This window comes from Lissotriton vulgaris, chromosome 1_1, assembly GCF_964263255.1.
Source record: "Lissotriton vulgaris chromosome 1_1, aLisVul1.2, whole genome shotgun sequence".
NCBI classification, from domain to species: Eukaryota; Metazoa; Chordata; class Amphibia; order Caudata; family Salamandridae; genus Lissotriton; species Lissotriton vulgaris.
Genome location: NC_141685.1, coordinates 420,221,543 through 420,239,475, shown reverse-complemented (window position 1 = coordinate 420,239,475; position 17,933 = coordinate 420,221,543). Strand labels below are relative to the sequence as shown.

Genomic DNA, 17,933 nt, shown 5'->3' with positions numbered 1-17,933 from the left:
CTCTACTCTGCGCCATCCTACTGTACACTGCTCCACTCTAAGACGCTATATGACAGGTCACTCCGCTCAATGACATTCCACTCTACTCTGCGCCATCCTACTGTACACAGCTCCACTCTAAGACGCTATATGACAGGTCACTCCGCTCAATGACATTCCACTCTACTCTGCGCCATCCTACTGTACACTGCTCCACTCTAAGACACTCTATAACATGCCACTATATGACACACCACTCACTCAAATCTACGACACACTGCTCCACTCTAATGTACAACATGCCATTCCACTCTACTCCACTCCACTCCACTCCACTCTATGATACTCCATGCCACTCCACTCTACTATAAGCCACTCTACTGTATGAAACGCCATGCCACTCTACAACACTCCATGCTCTCCACTCTACGATACGCCACGCCACTCCACTCTACTGTTACACATGCCACTCATCTCTATTCCACTCTACTCCGCACCGCTCCACTCTATGCCACTTCACTGTATGCTACAAAACTCAATGCCACAACACTCAATGACACGACACTCTACACCATTCCACTCTATGACACACCGTCCATTCTAAGACATTCCACTTCATTCTATGACATGTCACTCCACCCTACACCCCTCCAATCTATGTCACTTCACTCTAAGACAATCTACGATACACCACTCTATGACACACCTCTCCACTTTCCTCTATGACATGCCACTGCACTCTATGCCATTTCACTGTACGACATGCCACTCCACTCTAAGCCACTCCACTTTACGCCCCTTAACTCTAAGACACTGTACACTATGCCACTCTAAGACATGCCATTCCACTCTACTGTACAACATGCCATTCCACTCTATGATACGCTCCTCCACTCTCAGGCACACCACTACACTCTACGACACACCACTCAATGACATGCTACTCCTCTCTACGCCACTCTATGCCCCTCTACTCTACAACACTCTACTACGATATGCCACTCTATGACACACCCACTCAACTCTACTCTAAGACATGCCACTCCTCTCTATGCCACTCTACTCCACTCCACTATGCCACTTCACTCTAAGCCACAGCACTCTACAACACTGCAATCTACACCACTCCACTCTTTGACACACCACTCTATGACACACCACTTTTTATGACATGCCACTCTGCTCTTAGACACTCTACAATATGCCACTCTATACCACTTGACTCTACTCTATGACACGCTACTCCACTCTACTCTATGACTCGCCACTCCACTCCACTCAACTCTATGACATTCTACTCCACTCTGCAACACTCTTCGTCCCTCCACTGTATGACACTCTACTGCTCTCTACTCCACCCTACTCCACTCAATGTCACTCCATGACAGTCTGTGACATTCTACTCCACTCTACAACATTTTATGCAACTTACTCTATGCCACTCCTTGCAACTTTACCCCACTACTCCATTCTGTACTATCCACTCTATGCCATGCTATGCCTCTCCACTCTGACACTCCAGACTACTCCACTCTGCCACTCTCCATGACACTTTTGCTCTACTCCTCTCTGCTCCACTCTTTGACTTTGGCACCCCTCTCTGCGACACTCTCTTCCACTATACTGTACGACACTCCACTCTGACGCTCTACTCCACTCTATGCCACTTGACTCTACAACTCTCTACTCCACTCAACGACACACTACCACACTCCACTCAACTCCTTCTATGTCACTCCATGCCACTTTTCTGCACTGTACTCTATGACACACTACTCCACTATTGCACTCCATGCCACTGCATTCTTTGTAACTCTATGCCACTCCCTCAATGACACTATACCACTCCACTCTACTACATCTATGCATACTATTTGCACTCCATTCTACAACACTCTTAGCCACTCTACTCTATGCCACTCTCCTCCATTTTGCTGTATAACAACACGTCACTCAATGTCACTCCAGTCTACAACACTCTAAGACACTGTACTCCACTCTGTGCCACCCCGCTCCACTCTATGCCACTCCAATCTATGGCACTCCTCATAATGAACTTTGAAATTTCACAACAGTAGTGCGATACCAAAATAAAAAGAGGTAAAAACAATACCAAATTAAACAACATCATAGGATTTCAAACAAAGTTTTATTAAAACATTTTTTAAATTCACTGGGAAAGAAGAAAGGTTAAGGATAAGTCATAGTTAAGAAAACATAATTAATTATTTGTGTGCACCCTAAAGGTGTGGCCAGGGAAATGAGCAGTTCCTCCCCTGTGATCAATCAAAAGTGGGTGCCCCAGTAGAGGAATCCAAACACACAAAAAGTGCCTAAAGACCTGATTTAGATTTCGGCAGACCGATTAATCCATTACAACGTGACGGACATCTCATTCACAGCATTCCAAGTACATTGTATGTGAAGGGACTTGTAATACGGCAGATGGGATATCCATCACGTTTCTGATGGAGTAACTCATCCATCAAACTCTAAATCGGGCCCTAAGTCCCAAGGTCGGAATTTTCAACAGGTGAAGACACCAAAATTATCCAGCTGACCAGATACCTTCCATCGCCATGAATTTGGAATTTCTCAGGCTCTGAGCTTTCATGCCTAAAGTCAATGGCTTCACCAGGACTTCATCTGACTGTTCTCCATTCTAATGGAACCGCAGCCAGCTGCGTTGCCCCGCTGGGAATTTTAGACTCCCATTTCAGAGACTAAGGGGTAAATTACGATGTCAGGCAGAAAGCCTCCTCCCGACAATCGGAACCTACTCGACCGTGTCATAGCCCTTCCGACCGACTCGGTAGGTTTACATTCCAATCTATTATGATGTTTGCAGTCAGAACAAAACCAAACAGTCATTCAGAATCGGTTCTGGCCGGCTTTCGGAGTATCCGTGTTAGTCGGAACAGCATCGTACACCTGTATGGACAGCATTTCTGTCCTCAGTATTACAATGTCAATTTCCAACAGCCTTTCTGCGTTGGCCTCTCCAATATAGAAAGGCTGTTGGAAAGTGACTTTGGGGGCCCCTGGCAGGGCCCTCTAGCCCCCGCGACCTACGGTTGACGCCCGAGAGCATACCTAAGGGACCTCCCTGTAAAGCCCTACACTGTGAGGCATGCACCAGGGGGTGCCTACAACAGGGTGCTGGGTTTTACACACACTCCCCATTTCCCCATAGGAGCCTGTGTTATAAACGGTTCTCGGGTGTACATGAGCTCTCATAGGAAACAATGTGAATCCGACCGAACTGTAGGTAATATGTACAAGCCCCTATCGTCACCACAGTGTCACTTTTACCAATGTTGTGGTATAGATAGGGGCAGATTCTTATGTACACAGCAGCGTTAAGAACCTTAACGTTGTTGCCTTCTACATAAGGCCCCCTTTCACGATATGGTAAGCGGGAAAGGGGTGGGCAGTGGGTGTTGCGTTTTTTTACGCTTCCCCCTATGTACAAGGGTGCCGTACATAGGAGTCAGTGTCAAAATTAAGCCCAGGTAAATCCTGGTCTTATGTTGGTGAAACGAGGAGAAATGCATTATTTCTCATCGTTTTTGCTTTTTCCGTGTGTGCCACCTTGTGCAACACACATGGAAAAAGCAAAAAGCCACGGTGTGCTTATGTACAGGAAGATGTCCCTTCCTGTACATACACAATCTTTTAAAATAATGGCATTTTAGGATTGTTTGTGTGCAGGAAGGGACACCTTCCTACACATAAACAATCCTCCCCTGCACGCATGATGCAAGGGTGCCTGCATTGGCGCCAAATTGATAAATGTGGTACAAAAGGGGGTGGTAATAGACGGAGCATCTAAACCAATCAAACACTCACACCCAGTCAAAAGATCTAGGTTTAATCCATCACCGTTCTTTAGCCCACTCTGCCACCCCAGTTCAGACATGGCTATATGCAAATCAGTCTGACCCTGTGCCTCATGGAAACAGTGCAGCCCGAACTGCCAAGCCATGCCTTCCCTGGACCGGAAACAAGCTTCCGAGGACCGGTTTCTGGCATTCCAGCCGTCTTCAGCCCGGCTTGCTTGAATCCAGTGGCAAAGTGAGCAAGGGACTCACGTCTGAGCATACCCTGCCACACTTATGGCGGCCAAAAGCGGTACAAAAGGGGGTGGTAATGGACGGAGCATCTGAACCAATCAAACACTCACACCCAGTCAAAAGATCTGGGTTTAATCCATCACCGTTCTTTAGCCCACTCTGCCACCCCAGTTCAGACATGGCTATATGCAAATCAGTCTGACCCTGTGCCTCATGGGAACAGTGCAGCCCGAACTGCCAAGCCATGCCTTCCCTGGACCGGAAACAAGCTTCCGAGGACCGGTTTCTGGCATTCCAGCCGTCCTCAGCCCGGCTTGCTTGAATCCAGTGGCAAAGTGAGCAAGGGACTCACGTCTAAGCATACCCTGCCACACTTATGGCGGCCAAAAGCGGTACAAAATGCGGTGGTAATGGACGGAGCATCTGAACAAATCAAACACTCACACCCAGTCAAAAGATCTGGGTTTAATCCATCACCGTTCTTTAGCCCACTCTGCCACCCCAGTTCAGACATGGCTATATGCAAATCAGTCTGACCCTGTGCCTCATGGGAACAGTGCAGCCCGAACTGCCAAGCCATGCCTTCCCTGGACCGGAAACAAGCTTCCGAGGACCGGTTTCTGGCATTCCAGCCGTCTTCAGCCCGGCTTGCTTGAATCCAGTGGCAAAGTGAGCAAGGGACTCACGTCTGAGCATACCCTGCCACACTTATGGCGGCCAAAAGCGGTACAAAAGGGGGTGGTAATGGACGGAGCATCTGAACCAATCAAACACTCACACCCAGTCAAAAGATCTGGGTTTAATCCATCACCGTTCTTTAGCCCACTCTGCCACCCCAGTTCAGACATGGCTATATGCAAATCAGTCTGACCCTGTGCCTCATGGGAACAGTGCAGCCCGAACTGCCAAACCATGCCTTCCCTGGACCAGAAACCAGCTTCCGAGGACCGGTTTCTGGCATTCCAGCCATCTTCAGCCCGGCTTGCTTGAATCCATTGGCAAAGTGAGCAAGGGACTCACGTCTGAGCATACCCTGCCACACTTATGGCGGCCAAAAGCGGTACAAAAGGGGGTGGTAATGGACGGAGGATCTGAACCAATCAAACACTCACACCCAGTCAAAAGATCTGGGTTTAATCCATCACCGTTCTTTAGCCCACTCTGCCACCCCAGTTCAGACATGGCTATATGCAAATCAGTCTGACCCTGTGCCTCATGGGAACAGTGCAGCCCGAACTGCCAAGCCATGCCTTCCCTGGACCGGAAACAAGCTTCCGAGGACCGGTTTCTGGCATTCCAGCCGTCTTCAGCCCGGCTTGCTTGAATCCAGTGGCAAAGTGAGCAAGGGACTCACGTCTGAGCATACCCTGCCACACTTATGGCGGCCAAAAGCGGTACAAAAGGGGGTGGTAATGGACGGAGCATCTGAACCAATCAAACACTCACACCCAGTCAAAAGATCTGGGTTTAATCCATCACCGTTCTTTAGCCCACTCTGCCACCCCAGTTCAGACATGGCTATATGCAAATCAGTCTGACCCTGTGCCTCATGGGAACAGTGCAGCCCGAACTGCCAAACCATGCCTTCCCTGGACCAGAAACCAGCTTCCGAGGACCGGTTTCTGGCATTCCAGCCATCTTCAGCCCGGCTTGCTTGAATCCATTGGCAAAGTGAGCAAGGGACTCACGTCTGAGCATACCCTGCCACACTTATGGCGGCCAAAAGCGGTACAAAAGGGGGTGGTAATGGAAGGAGCATCTGAACCAATCAAACACTCACACCCAGTCAAAAGATCTGGGTTTAATCCATGACCGTTCTTTAGCCCACTCTGCCACCCCAGTTCAGACATGGCTATATGCAAATCAGTCTGACCCTGTGCCTCATGGGAACAGTGCAACCCGAACTGCCAAGCCATGCCTTCCCTGGTCCGGAAACAAGCTTCCAAGGACCGGTTTCTGGCATTCCAGCCGTCTTCAGCCCGGATTGCTTGAATCCAGTGGCAAAGTGAGCAAGGGACTCACGTCTGAGCATACCCTGCCACACTTATGGCGGCCAAAAGTGGTACAAAAGGGGGTGATAATGGATGGAGCATCTGAACCAATCAAACACTCACACCCAGTCAAAAGATCTGGGTTTAATCCATCACCGTTCTTTAGCCCACTCTGCCACCCCAGTTCAGACATGGCTATATGCAAATCAGTCTGACCCTGTGCCTCATGGGAACAGTGCAGCCCAAATTGCCAAGCCATGCCTTCCCTAGACCGGAAACAAGCTTTCGAGGACCGGTTTCTGGCATTCCAGCCGTCTTCAGCCCGGCTTGCTTGAATCCAGTGGCAAAGTGAGGAAGGGACTCATGTCTGAGCATACCCTGCCTCACTTATGGCGGCCAAAAGCGGTCCAAAAGGGGGTGGTAATGGACCGAGCATCTGAACCAATCAAACACTCACACCCAGTCAAAAGATCTGGGTTTAATCCATCACCGTTCTTTAGCCCACTCTGCCACCCCAGTTCAGACATTGCTATATGCAAATCAGTCTGACCCTGTGCCTCATGGGAACAGTGCAGCCCGAACTGCAAGAACGGTGATGGATTAAACCCAGATCTTTTGACTGGGTGTGAGTGTTTGATTGGTTCAGATGCTCTGTCCATTACCACCCCCTTTTGTACCGCTTTTGGCCGCCATAAGTGTGGCAGGGTATGCTCAGACGTGAGTCCCTTGCTCACTTTGCCACTGGATTCAAGCAAGCCGGGCTGAAGATGGCTGGAATGCCAGAAACCGGTCCTCGGAAGCTTGTTTCCGGTCCAGGGAAGGCATGGCTTGGCAGTTCGGGCTGCACTGTTCCAATGAGGCACAGGGTCAAACTGATTTGCATATAGCCATGTCTGAACTGGGGTGGCAGATTGGGCTAAAGAACGGTGATGGATTAAACCCAGATCTTTTGACTGGGTGTGAGTGAGTGTTTGATTGGTTCAGATGCTCCGTCCATTACCACCCCCTTTTGTACCGCTTTTGGCCGCCATAAGTGTGGCAGGGTATGCTCAGACGTGAGTCCCTTGCTCACTTTGCCACTGGATTCAAGCAAGCCGGGCTGAAGACGGCTGGAATGCCAGAAACCGGTCCTCGGAAGCTTATTTCCGGTCCAGGGAAGGCATGGCTTGGCAGTTCGGGCTGCACTGTTCCCATGAGGCACAGGGTCAGACTGATTTGCATATAGCCATGTCTGAACTGGGGTGGCAGAGTGGGCTAAAGAACGGTGATGGATTAAACCCAGAGCTTTTGACTGGGTGTGAGTGTTTGATTGGTTCAGATGCTTCGTCCATTACCACCCCCTTTTGGACCGCTTTTGGCCGCTATAAGTGTGGCAGGGTATGCTCAGACATGAGTCCCTTGCTCACTTTGCCACTGGATTCAAGCAAGCCGGGCTGAAGACGGCTGGAATGCCAGAAACCGGTCCTCGGAAGCTTGTTTCCGGTCCAGGGAAGGCATGGCTTGGCAGTTCGGGCTGCACTGTTCCCATGAGGCACAGGGTCAGACTGATTTGCATATAGCCAGGTCTGAACTGGGGTGGCAGAGTGGGCTAAAGAACGGTGATGGATTAAACCCACATCTTTGACTGGGTGTGAGTGTTTGATTGGTTCAGGTGCTCCGTCCATTACCACCCTCTTTTGTACCACTTTTGGCCACCATAAGTGTGGCAGGGTATGCTCAGACATGAGTCCCTTGCTCACTTTGCCACTGGGTGTGAGTTTGAGTTTGAGTTTGAGGCTGGAACATATCCTTGTAAATATGGTGCAGCCTTGTGTTTCAGAAGTGGAGGAGAGAGGCATTAGGCAAGGAAGACTAACGCCTCTCTCCTCCACTTCCTTCTACATATCCCAAAGTGTTCGGTCGCATCGTAATCCGGCTGTCAGAACCGCTGACACAAGTCAGTTGGTCCTGATTCCAAGTCAGTGTCGAGCGGAGGCTTTCCGCCGGACATCGTAATGAGCCCCTATATCAGAAGGTACAACTTCTCACTGTGATAACTTTGGTTTCTGTATCTGACTCGTGGTCCACCAGAGTTCGCCTTAAATTGCACCTAGATACAGGTCAAACACAACCAGATGACTGAGGTGCCGCTTAATGTTTTTTGGTGCTATTTTTATTCAAAACTTTTTCAATTCATAGCTTTGGTTCCCCTTATTGTATTTATGTTGATTTGGTGTCATTTTCTTTATTAACATATTCTCTATTTCTATAAATTGAAGTGCCATTTATATTGTGTTGTATTGTGGATGTTTTCACTGTTTTGGCACTTCTAAGTGTTTTACACATTTTTGTTTAAGTTAAGCCTGTCTGCTCTGTGCCTTAGCCCCAAGAGGTTGGGTTCTGGTTTAAATTATTGAAACCTTTACTGGACCTAACAAATATTGTGCCATCATAGCATGTGGTGGGCTACCATCCACCCCACCTAAAAATCTACTTTCTCATAGTGTTTAATTATTATGAATTTTAAGAGAGATTTTGGGGGGAGACGTGTGCAGCCTATTACTTGAGTACAGAAATCAAAAGGATGATTTTCTGTGAGCAGTGGAGCGATAATATTGCATTACATTTTTCACAAAAATAGAATTGATTTATGACAAAATTGACTCCACAGGAAACCCATATCAGATGCTGATGACCACATAAATATCAGAATCAACTCCTTCCATGCTGCTTGAGAATTTTCCTCCATTAACCACAGCAGTCGTAGAGGCCCTAAAGCATCAAGTGAAGTCTGGCTCGTCTTGCGATCTGATTCTTGCTAGAGTAGCCAGTACCCTAATTCCTCAACTATCTCCATTGATTTAACATTTTCTTAATTTGTCAATAAAGGAAAGTTTAATTCCATCGGAATGGAAAGCAGCACACATAATGCAGATTCGCAAGAAACACTAAGGCCCTCTCTGACTGATCTGACCAATCTTCTTCCTATTCCGCTCCTATCATTTTTGAATAAATTAATAGAGAGATACGTCAACAAACATCTCTCAAACCATGTTGAACTCTCAGGCTGTCTAGACTCCTCTCAGTCAGGCTTTAGGCCCAAATATCAGCCCTGCTAGTAGTCACAGATAACATCAGAATGACTCTAGACAAGGGCCACTCTATGATTCTGGTGCTATTGGTGCTATTGGACCTATCTGCTGTTTTTGACACGGTTTCCCATCAAGAATTGCTCAGAAGGCTGAGGGAAATGGGACTAAGAGACTCCGCCTTTCAGTGGATATCAAGCTTTCTATCCGGTCGATCTCAGACGGTTTACCTAGGCCCATACCGTTCGGCACCCATGGAACTGTCCAAGGAAGTCCCACAGGGCTCTTGCTTGAGTCCTACTTTTTTCAATAGCTATGTGGCTCCCTTGGCCAATGCTCTAAGAAAATATTGGTTTAATCCAATATCATTTGCCGATGATACACAGTTACTCTTTCCTTTCGATGAACTCACTCCCACTGTCCAGGAGACCTTCTCTTTGGGTATGAGTGCCATTTCACAATGGATGAAGAATAACTTCCTCCAATTTAATGTTAGGAAAATTGAGCTTTTACTTTTTGGAGATGCTCCCATATTTTTGTCACCCAATTCGTAGCCTATTAATCTTGGGAAGCCTCCCATTCCTAAAGCCTCCGTTAAGAACTTAGGAGTCCGTTTAGACCATGCCCTTACCTTTAAGGAACATTTTGGCCAGACAGTGGCACATGTTCCCATACCTTAGGCCTACTTCAACGAGTCTTTCCTATGCTCCCGGACTCCGTTCAAAGGACTTTGACTCAGGCACTCATATTGGGTCGCCTGGACTATTGTAACAGCCTGTTGCTCTCTGCCAATGAAGCCTCCATTAGTAAACTTCAGGTGTTCAGAATACGGCGGCACAACTGGTCCTGAACATGCCTCCCAGATCAGCTTCCCGCCCTCTTCTTTTAAAACTTCACTGGTTAGCCCTAATCCAACGGATACAATTTAAAGTCTGTTGCACTATCCACAAGGCATTGTTTAATCTGGGCCCCAGCTATTTGTCAGAAAAGTTCACTTTTTATCATCCCCCAAGATCCCTACGTTCTAGTACCAAACACTTGTTGAAGGTCCCCCGAATTAGAAGAGGAAGATTAGGAGGAAAGGCTCTCTCATATCTGGGTCCGCAATACTGGAATGAGCTCCCCCCACATTTAATAGAATGTTCGAACCATCTTCATTTTAGAAAGTTACCTAAAACCATTCTGTTTTGCTTTTAAGTGCCACAGTTTCCATATATGTAATTATATGCGTCCAAAGCACAGAGATACTCCTCGGAGTCGATTCTGGCGCTATACAAAACCAAAATAAATAAATAAATAAAATGGAAGATCCCATTCAAGGAGGTGTAAGTGATGGAATGCTGTTTTGGAGTTCACATGTATTTGACAAGAGAAAAACACCCCTCAGCTGCATACCTTATACTACGCGACCCAGGGTTGCCCAGTTCCAAGACAAAGGGACATGTGATTAAGTTTACTTTTATGTTTGAAGGTATTGTTTGTCATACTTAAGTTGGGTGCTAGAGCATTTTTGTGGTATTTGATGTATCGTCTGGGCATAGCATTGCTGGTAAAACATCTTATTATGGTGAGGAAGGACACATGAGGAGTGAAGGTCATATTTTGAGTTCCAGGAATGGTTCGGTAGCATAGATCTGATACTGAAATATTGAAAGAATTACAGTGCTCCACATCATTAGTTTGGCATTGAGTAATATGATGGACCAGGCTTTAAGAAAGTGGCACACAAAGGAAACAGTGGCAATAAAAAAGATCAAAATCTCACACACTTATTATTTTTGCAGATACAAAATGCAATTGTATTTGTCCATTGGGGTTCAGTGGAAAGGCTTGTGAGATTACAGAGAGAAAAGGTAAGATTATTAACAATGCAATATCTTCATTTCCAGATTTGAAATTTACTGTGTGCATATTGTTGATCATTGATATTCATGTACATCATCAATAAGAAAATAAAATGTGTAATTTTAACTTCATGTGATGTTTGGGTACTGGATTTCATACCTACTCCCTTTCCAGTAAAATGCGCTCACTTGACAATGCAGGTGGAGGGGTTATTTTCATTCTACATTTGTCACAGGAACCAATTAATAAAAAAAACAGTGAGAGGTGATGCTGCTTCAACAGCTTCCATTATCAGCCCAGCCCACCATGAATCAAGAGCAGATGTAGGACAGTTCCAGACATTATTTCTATTAGCGTTTTGTTCATCGAAGAAGGGCTTACTACAGTTACGTAATTGTGCCAAGGCAATTTTAGTCAATTTCTAAAAGAAGGCAAGCATGTGAATGGTTGCACTAAACACCGTCTTCATATGCAGTATTGGGTGAAATGGGGCACGATCAGACCACTGACTCCCTATATGGGTGGAAAAGGCTGCTTTATTAAAACAGGGGCATATCTTATAAACATCCTTGGCCTTCAGCCTTACAGAACTAACATCTCACTATACATTAAATAACCTGCATTCCATACCCACCTCCCATTCCCCGTATACTAACCCTACAACTTTAACCCCCAGACCTATTGCCTTTTCCTTGTTATCACATTATCCCCTTCTCCCTAGCAGTAAACTAAATAACCTGTGCTCAGCTTGATGTCCCTATGACGTAACATTTAACTCCAGGAATTCTAGTGTGGGTTTGCTAAGCCTCTTCCTTTCTGCCTGCTTATCTTATATTAAACAACCTAACTTTAAGTGAAGGCCTGCAAACTTGTGGGTCAACCGCCACCAGAAAAAGCGCCAACTGAATTTTTCTGCTCCGCTGAATTGGCAACTCATTACTGCCTCCGCAAGTTCTGAACAAAGAACTTCCTCAGCTCCAACAAATATAGCCTCATACCATACTCTGAAAGATGCACATCGTCATCTCTGAAGAACCAAACCTCTTATAATGAAGATCCAGATGTTGCAACTGACCTACGTCTTTGTCCCTACAAAAACGCTCATCTCCCTAATTACTTTTCTCTTTGCTTTATCTATTGCTGCCGGCTTCAACACACCCCTCCAACACCTCTTTGGAATGAACTCCATTCAGGCTTACTTCCCTCAAATCCCGCTTCATAGATCGCAATAACACTAAAGCCTTCTCCACCACCGTGTCATTTTTTCCCAAATGGATGATCAAAATATCTGGACAAACATCCCTCCTCATCAATCATTGAGCTTCGGGGAGCAGCTCCCGGCACCTCATGCCCCTTTTCCCAAACAACTAGACGGACAAAGAGCTGTGAAAGAAATCAGATTCCTGCCCCACACATTCCTTACTGCCACCCATTCCACCCAATTTTCAATGGAATGCCCAACAATCCACACTGACAAGACAGCAGACAGGGGGCCTGGAACCCATCCTGCAAAAGAAAATGTTGTAAGCACACAATTGCAATAAGAATGCGCCCTATTCCCCGACATCAGCTCTAACATACCTTCGGTAGCATTCTGATGACCACCTGCCTAGCCTCATTATTTTCTCCCTAGACCACCTCTTCCTACCTGTCTCTGTCACTACACCGATCCAAAAGGAATATGTACCAAACTGATATCCCAATGCAGTTACTGCTTTCTGCAGGACTGCCAAAAACTGGAAAAAAGTCACTTGCTCATCCTGTTGGTGGGTGAATACTTGACCTGCCTGTCCCCCTGCCTGACACCTGAGTTTTCTGCCCCATGTTACTGGGCAGACCTCTCCCTCCTGCCTTTCCAGTAATACCATTGCTCTTTTCGACCGTTGATCCGTTCTAGACCTCAGCAATCGAATTTCCACTGTGTCCTGCCTAAATGTGACTTCCTACAGCAAACCTGATACCTGAAAGGTCCTAAAGAACATCAACGACATAAGTGTGGATAACAATAGGGTTTCCCATAAATGCAATGCCTGCCAGATTCCCTGAAATTGTGTCTCTAAATAAACCTTTCTCAGTCATCTGCAGTATAAACTCTAGAAAGTCTTTGGCTCTCTGCTATTTTATCAGTCTGCGTTGAGCTCCTGAGCTAACAAACTCGGCCCAAGCCTACAAGTTGACACATCCTGTGTCTCCCACTGTCCATAACTTCGATGGCATTTAAGTTCTGTCCCTGTCTGCTTCGGTGGCCAATCCATGGAACCTCTGCAACTGTGAACGAGACAAAGCATATGCAATGTCATTGTCTACACCGGGTACATGTCTACCTATAAACAATTTATCCAGCTGGAAAACTTCAAACACAAAAATCCTCAGCAAATTTAGGACCTGTGCATATTTGGCTGTTGATTAACTGCCTGCCCCAAAGCCATGTTGTCCTCCCGAAACAGTACCCTCATGTGTTGTAACCAGGCCCCCCACAGTGTTGCAGTTACTACTAATGGGAAGAATTCAAGAAAAGGAATGCTATGCCCTCCATGTTTCCAGTCATCCGGACATTCTTCCGCACACTAGTGCCCTTGCCAATATAAAACAAAGCCTATGCAGCCTGAGGTGTCTGAAAAAATATGTGCATCCCAGTCCAATTCCCAAGGTGTGCCCATCTGAATGCCATTTAAAATGGTCAAAAAGATCCTCCACACCCGTATTTGCCTAAACCTCTGGAGACAACCTAACATGATGGAATGGTAATGTCAGTCCAGCCAGTGCTACGCTGAGGCATCTGCAGAAAGTCCTCCCCACTCGCACCACTCTGCACGCAAAATGTAGGTGTCCCAAGAGCACCTGAACCTCCCTAACCATGACTTTTGTTTTATCCAACATTGTGTATAAAAGGACTTGCATGCCCAATCTTTTATTCTGTTAAATGCACACTATCATTGCCACTGAATCTAATTTAATGCCCAGAAGAGAAATGGTGGTCACTGGATACACCCTTTTCTTCGGAGCTGGAGGGACCCCAGTGTCCTCTATGGGATCTTGAAAACTAACACACAGCTGCTGGCAACCAGAGTCCATAACCATGAAACAGTCATCAAGATAGTGTGTGACCTTCTTGTGACCCATTCCTTGTACAAAAAAACATTGCAGGAGCATGCTGAATCCCTCATAAAGGGCGCATGAAATCACATACCAAGACCCTTCAAATTGTATACCCAGCAATTGAAAATCCTCTTGGTGTACCGGTAGCAACAGAAATGATGATTTTATGTCATGTTTTGCCACAAAGGCAAGAAGGACACTGTAGTTTGTCCTCTTCCCCTACTTTTGTGGAAGCTTCCCTGACGTTTGTCGTCTATGATCACCACTGAAGCGGTCTTCAGCCTCCCAATTTCCCCTTCCCTTTCCGTATCGACCCTGGTGTCCTTGACCTACTTACCTTTCCTCAATCTCTCATCCCTCTTTGATTCACACCCCGCATCTACCCCAGTTGACACCATCACTGGACCTTGTACACCATCTGTGCTCTTACCTGGGTCTGAAGCCTGCCACCTTGCCAGTATGTCACGGATTGGGATTGTCTCAGCTCCTGGAGAGGAACCTGAAACACAGCACTAGAGATGGAATTAGAGGCACCCCCACCCACTCCCTCTGCCTGATCTAGAATCCTGCCTTTCAGTCTTCACAATCTCACCCTCCTCAAGACTCTTGGCTCCATAATCCAAAACCTCATCTTGCCATGCGTGCCCTGCAGGCCTGCTTGACCTTGCAGTCACACTATGTGGCTCTTGGCTCCCAAATGCACCCCGAAAATTCCTCAATCCCTGAGGGGCTGTATGAAAACCCACTCAGGCATTCCACAGATGCCGGCCACCTGGCCCTGTGTTACTCCCAGCACGGATTTGCTCCTTTCCTCTCCTGTGTGCATTCTGGACCATTGTGTGCCATATGTCACCTGGTCCCACTATGCAGCCCAGCTGGCCGTTCTGTGCTAAGCCTTCACTTCCCCCCGGGGTGTGTGAGCTGCACTGTGCTCTCATTCGGCCTAGAACCTGCCCCCTGCTGCAGACCTGGAGAGAAGAAAGCAGGCCCAATGTGCAGCGCCCCGGAAAAACTTCTGACCGCTCCTGGTCCCCTCCTGCCCTTTTGAACTGCACTGACCGGTCGCTCTGCTTGCTTCCCTGACCCCCTTCCTCATGCCAGCCATACACTCAGTGGAGTTTCAGGAGGGATTCCCGCTCCACCTCTGACCCTTCGCCATGACTCCACTCAAGCACAGCTGCTATTATCTCTGAAGCCCTGTTGCTCTGCACCAAATGCGTGACTGCACCCCCTACTAGTGGGAATCATCTGTGACACAAAACTACTCCCAGGCTGAAAATCAAAAACCTGCCCCCTAGCTGGCTTCCCAAAGGCCACCCATCAGGGGAACAAGCAAGTCCATCTTCCCTGCTCCCATATGCCTCAAAGAGGTCTTGGCTAACCCCATCCCAATCCCCACTGTCCCCTCCTACACCTGTCTCCACTTCCCCCCATGGCCTGCCAGCTCCGGCCCCCTGAAAGACAGCAGACCCCTTCATGCAGCTCTACATCAATGCTCCCTGCAAAGCCCTGTGCACCCCCCCCCCCCTCAAAGAGGTTCCCACTCCCTGACCTGTGATCCCTGGGAGGCTCCTCTTCGACCCCCCCCCTACACTTTGACGCTTATACTCTGCAGTCCCTCCCTCACCCTGCCCTTCCCTCCCCTGGACAATGAGGCTGCGCTGCACGCTCGCGGTGAATTACACCAACCTGGGTCGCTGCTTGACCCGAAGCAGCGAGCATGCAAGAATGGCAGCTGCCACCGCACTAGACGCCAGCCTGATAGGCCTTGCTGGCTGCGCGGCCTCACCTTTGCCGGCTAGAAGATCTAAGTGCCCAGCCTCGGACAGCAGCCGGAGCGCTTCCCTCAATCGCTGATCCTCTATTGCCTCAGTATGCCGTAATTAACATCAGTGCAAGGAACACACCCAACACGAACATATAAACGCTAACGGGCAAGAATTCTTGAAATACCACAGATAAAATTGTGCTAACACACTAGAAAATTCACCCTAACTAGCCTTGGCTGCCACTGTGTACACCTACAAAACGATGATGGGTGGCAGCCCAAAATGGACTCCTATATATCACTTGGGCTACATCTATTACCAGATGTAGCCCAAAGCCCGACAGTCAACTAAACTGTGCCCATCCTTCCCCAAAAAATCCCGGGGAACAGACCTCTTTTTGGTCTGCTGTCCCCAAAGACCAACTGGCAGCCATTCCTTAGAGTAACAGTTGTGAGAAGCTTTAGTGCAGCAACATTCGGGATACCTGATGATACTACACATAAATAAATATGCGAAGTAGTAGACAGAACTTATTTCCGTTATCAATCCCTAATATTCAGGAAAATCAAATTTAAAGTGAAAGCACCAAAATATGTTTTCACTTGCAACAGGAACAATTTCTACTGTTTTATTTTGAAGGATGAATATATTGTAAAACGCTTGAAATATTTGATACACATTTGGACAGAATGAAAATGGAATAGTTAGCTATGAGTGATCTTACGTCTTGAAAATGTAGCATTGTTCTTTATTGCTCGCGCTCTAATGAATAAATAACTTTGATAAATGTTCTAGTAGTGGTGATTAAATCATATCTACATTTTCTTGGTTCCAGATGTCAGTATTAATGGAAACTGGGGTTGCTGGTCCGGCTGGACCTCATGTTCCAGTGGAAAACAAACAAGAAGCAGGCAGTGCAACAATCCTGTTCCACAGAATGGCGGGCAGACATGCCTAGGCATAAATGCTGAAGCAACTCAATGTTAACTGAAGAATGTATGTGCTGAAAAGAAAAATACTGTGAATTACAATTTAAATTGTGTGATTTTGAATGATGTCACAATTTTGAAATTTCAGTGATGTAATTAAAATCAGGAAAAATTAAAACGTGAGACATGCACTTAGGAAAAGAAGATGAACCTTTTACTAATAAAGTAAAAACAAAATAGGGAAAGAGATAATACAATTTAAGAACAATATTCATTTGAATGTTGGGAAAATTCATTATCCAAAGAGATGGAATCAGTACATTCACTTTTCGCTAAGCTGTGTTCAATTGGCACACATATTACATTAAAAATGTTGATAATCATTATATATTTGTTTTTCGTTCCCATGATGAAAATAGGTTTTGGCAAACATTAGGTAAAAGAAAATTAACCTATCACTACAGTTTTGTTACCTTAAAATATTTATACTAGTTATCTTTAGTGCCACTACTAATAGAAGAGAGAGTTTACAGATTTACATTTACAAGTTTATATTCAAAGTTGGGAAGAGGTAGTCTTCCTTGAACACGTTTAACATGAAATACAAGGACTATTGCTGCCTGAAACACATTTTTAAACATTTGTTACGTTTCCTTTAGAGATTATAAGATTATACATTTATAGGAATTTAAATTGTGGGAAGGATAGGATTTACATTTTAGGAAGGGCAATGCTGATTAGTACAGATTAATGCAGATTGCTGCGTTTGTCATTATATTTTTTTACATTTAATAGCCCCTTGGTTTGTCCTTGAATAACTGGTTTTGCGTATATGCAGTTTGAACTCCTAGTTATAAAATCCAGGAATCTGTCAATATTTCTGTGTCCTTCTTTGTATGTTTCTAAACTCATTGTACGCCTTGAAATAGTGACACTTCTGTAACATTTTTCTACTTTTACTTCAACTATACTACCAATACAAGAAAATGTAATCTGCAGAGCGGTTAGATGTTACAGGTTCATATATATTGAACCACCTGATATCATTATTGCACTTAACCGCGTACCTCATGTAATGGTTTGGAATTCATGAAGAAAATATGTCTCAGCATAGTAAGGACTGCAGCAGACATCTGTTCTGTTCTACAAAACGTGAGTTAAAATTCCACAAAGAGCAGCT

At 46.1% G+C, this 17,933-nt stretch overlaps 1 protein-coding gene across 1 annotated transcript in view; it reads left to right on the top strand.

The window, feature by feature from the left end:
* Positions 1-17,630, top strand: part of C8B (complement C8 beta chain) — a 313,544-nt gene extending 295,914 nt beyond the window's left edge. Inside the window, exons 11-12 of the mRNA XM_086952797.1 lie at positions 10,896-10,964; positions 16,660-17,630. Coding sequence (XP_086808923.1) covers positions 10,896-10,964; positions 16,660-16,811 — 221 coding nt within the window. The 3' untranslated portion in view covers positions 16,812-17,630. The remainder of the gene's footprint in view (positions 1-10,895; positions 10,965-16,659) is intronic.
* Positions 17,631-17,933: the final 303 nt, after the last annotated feature.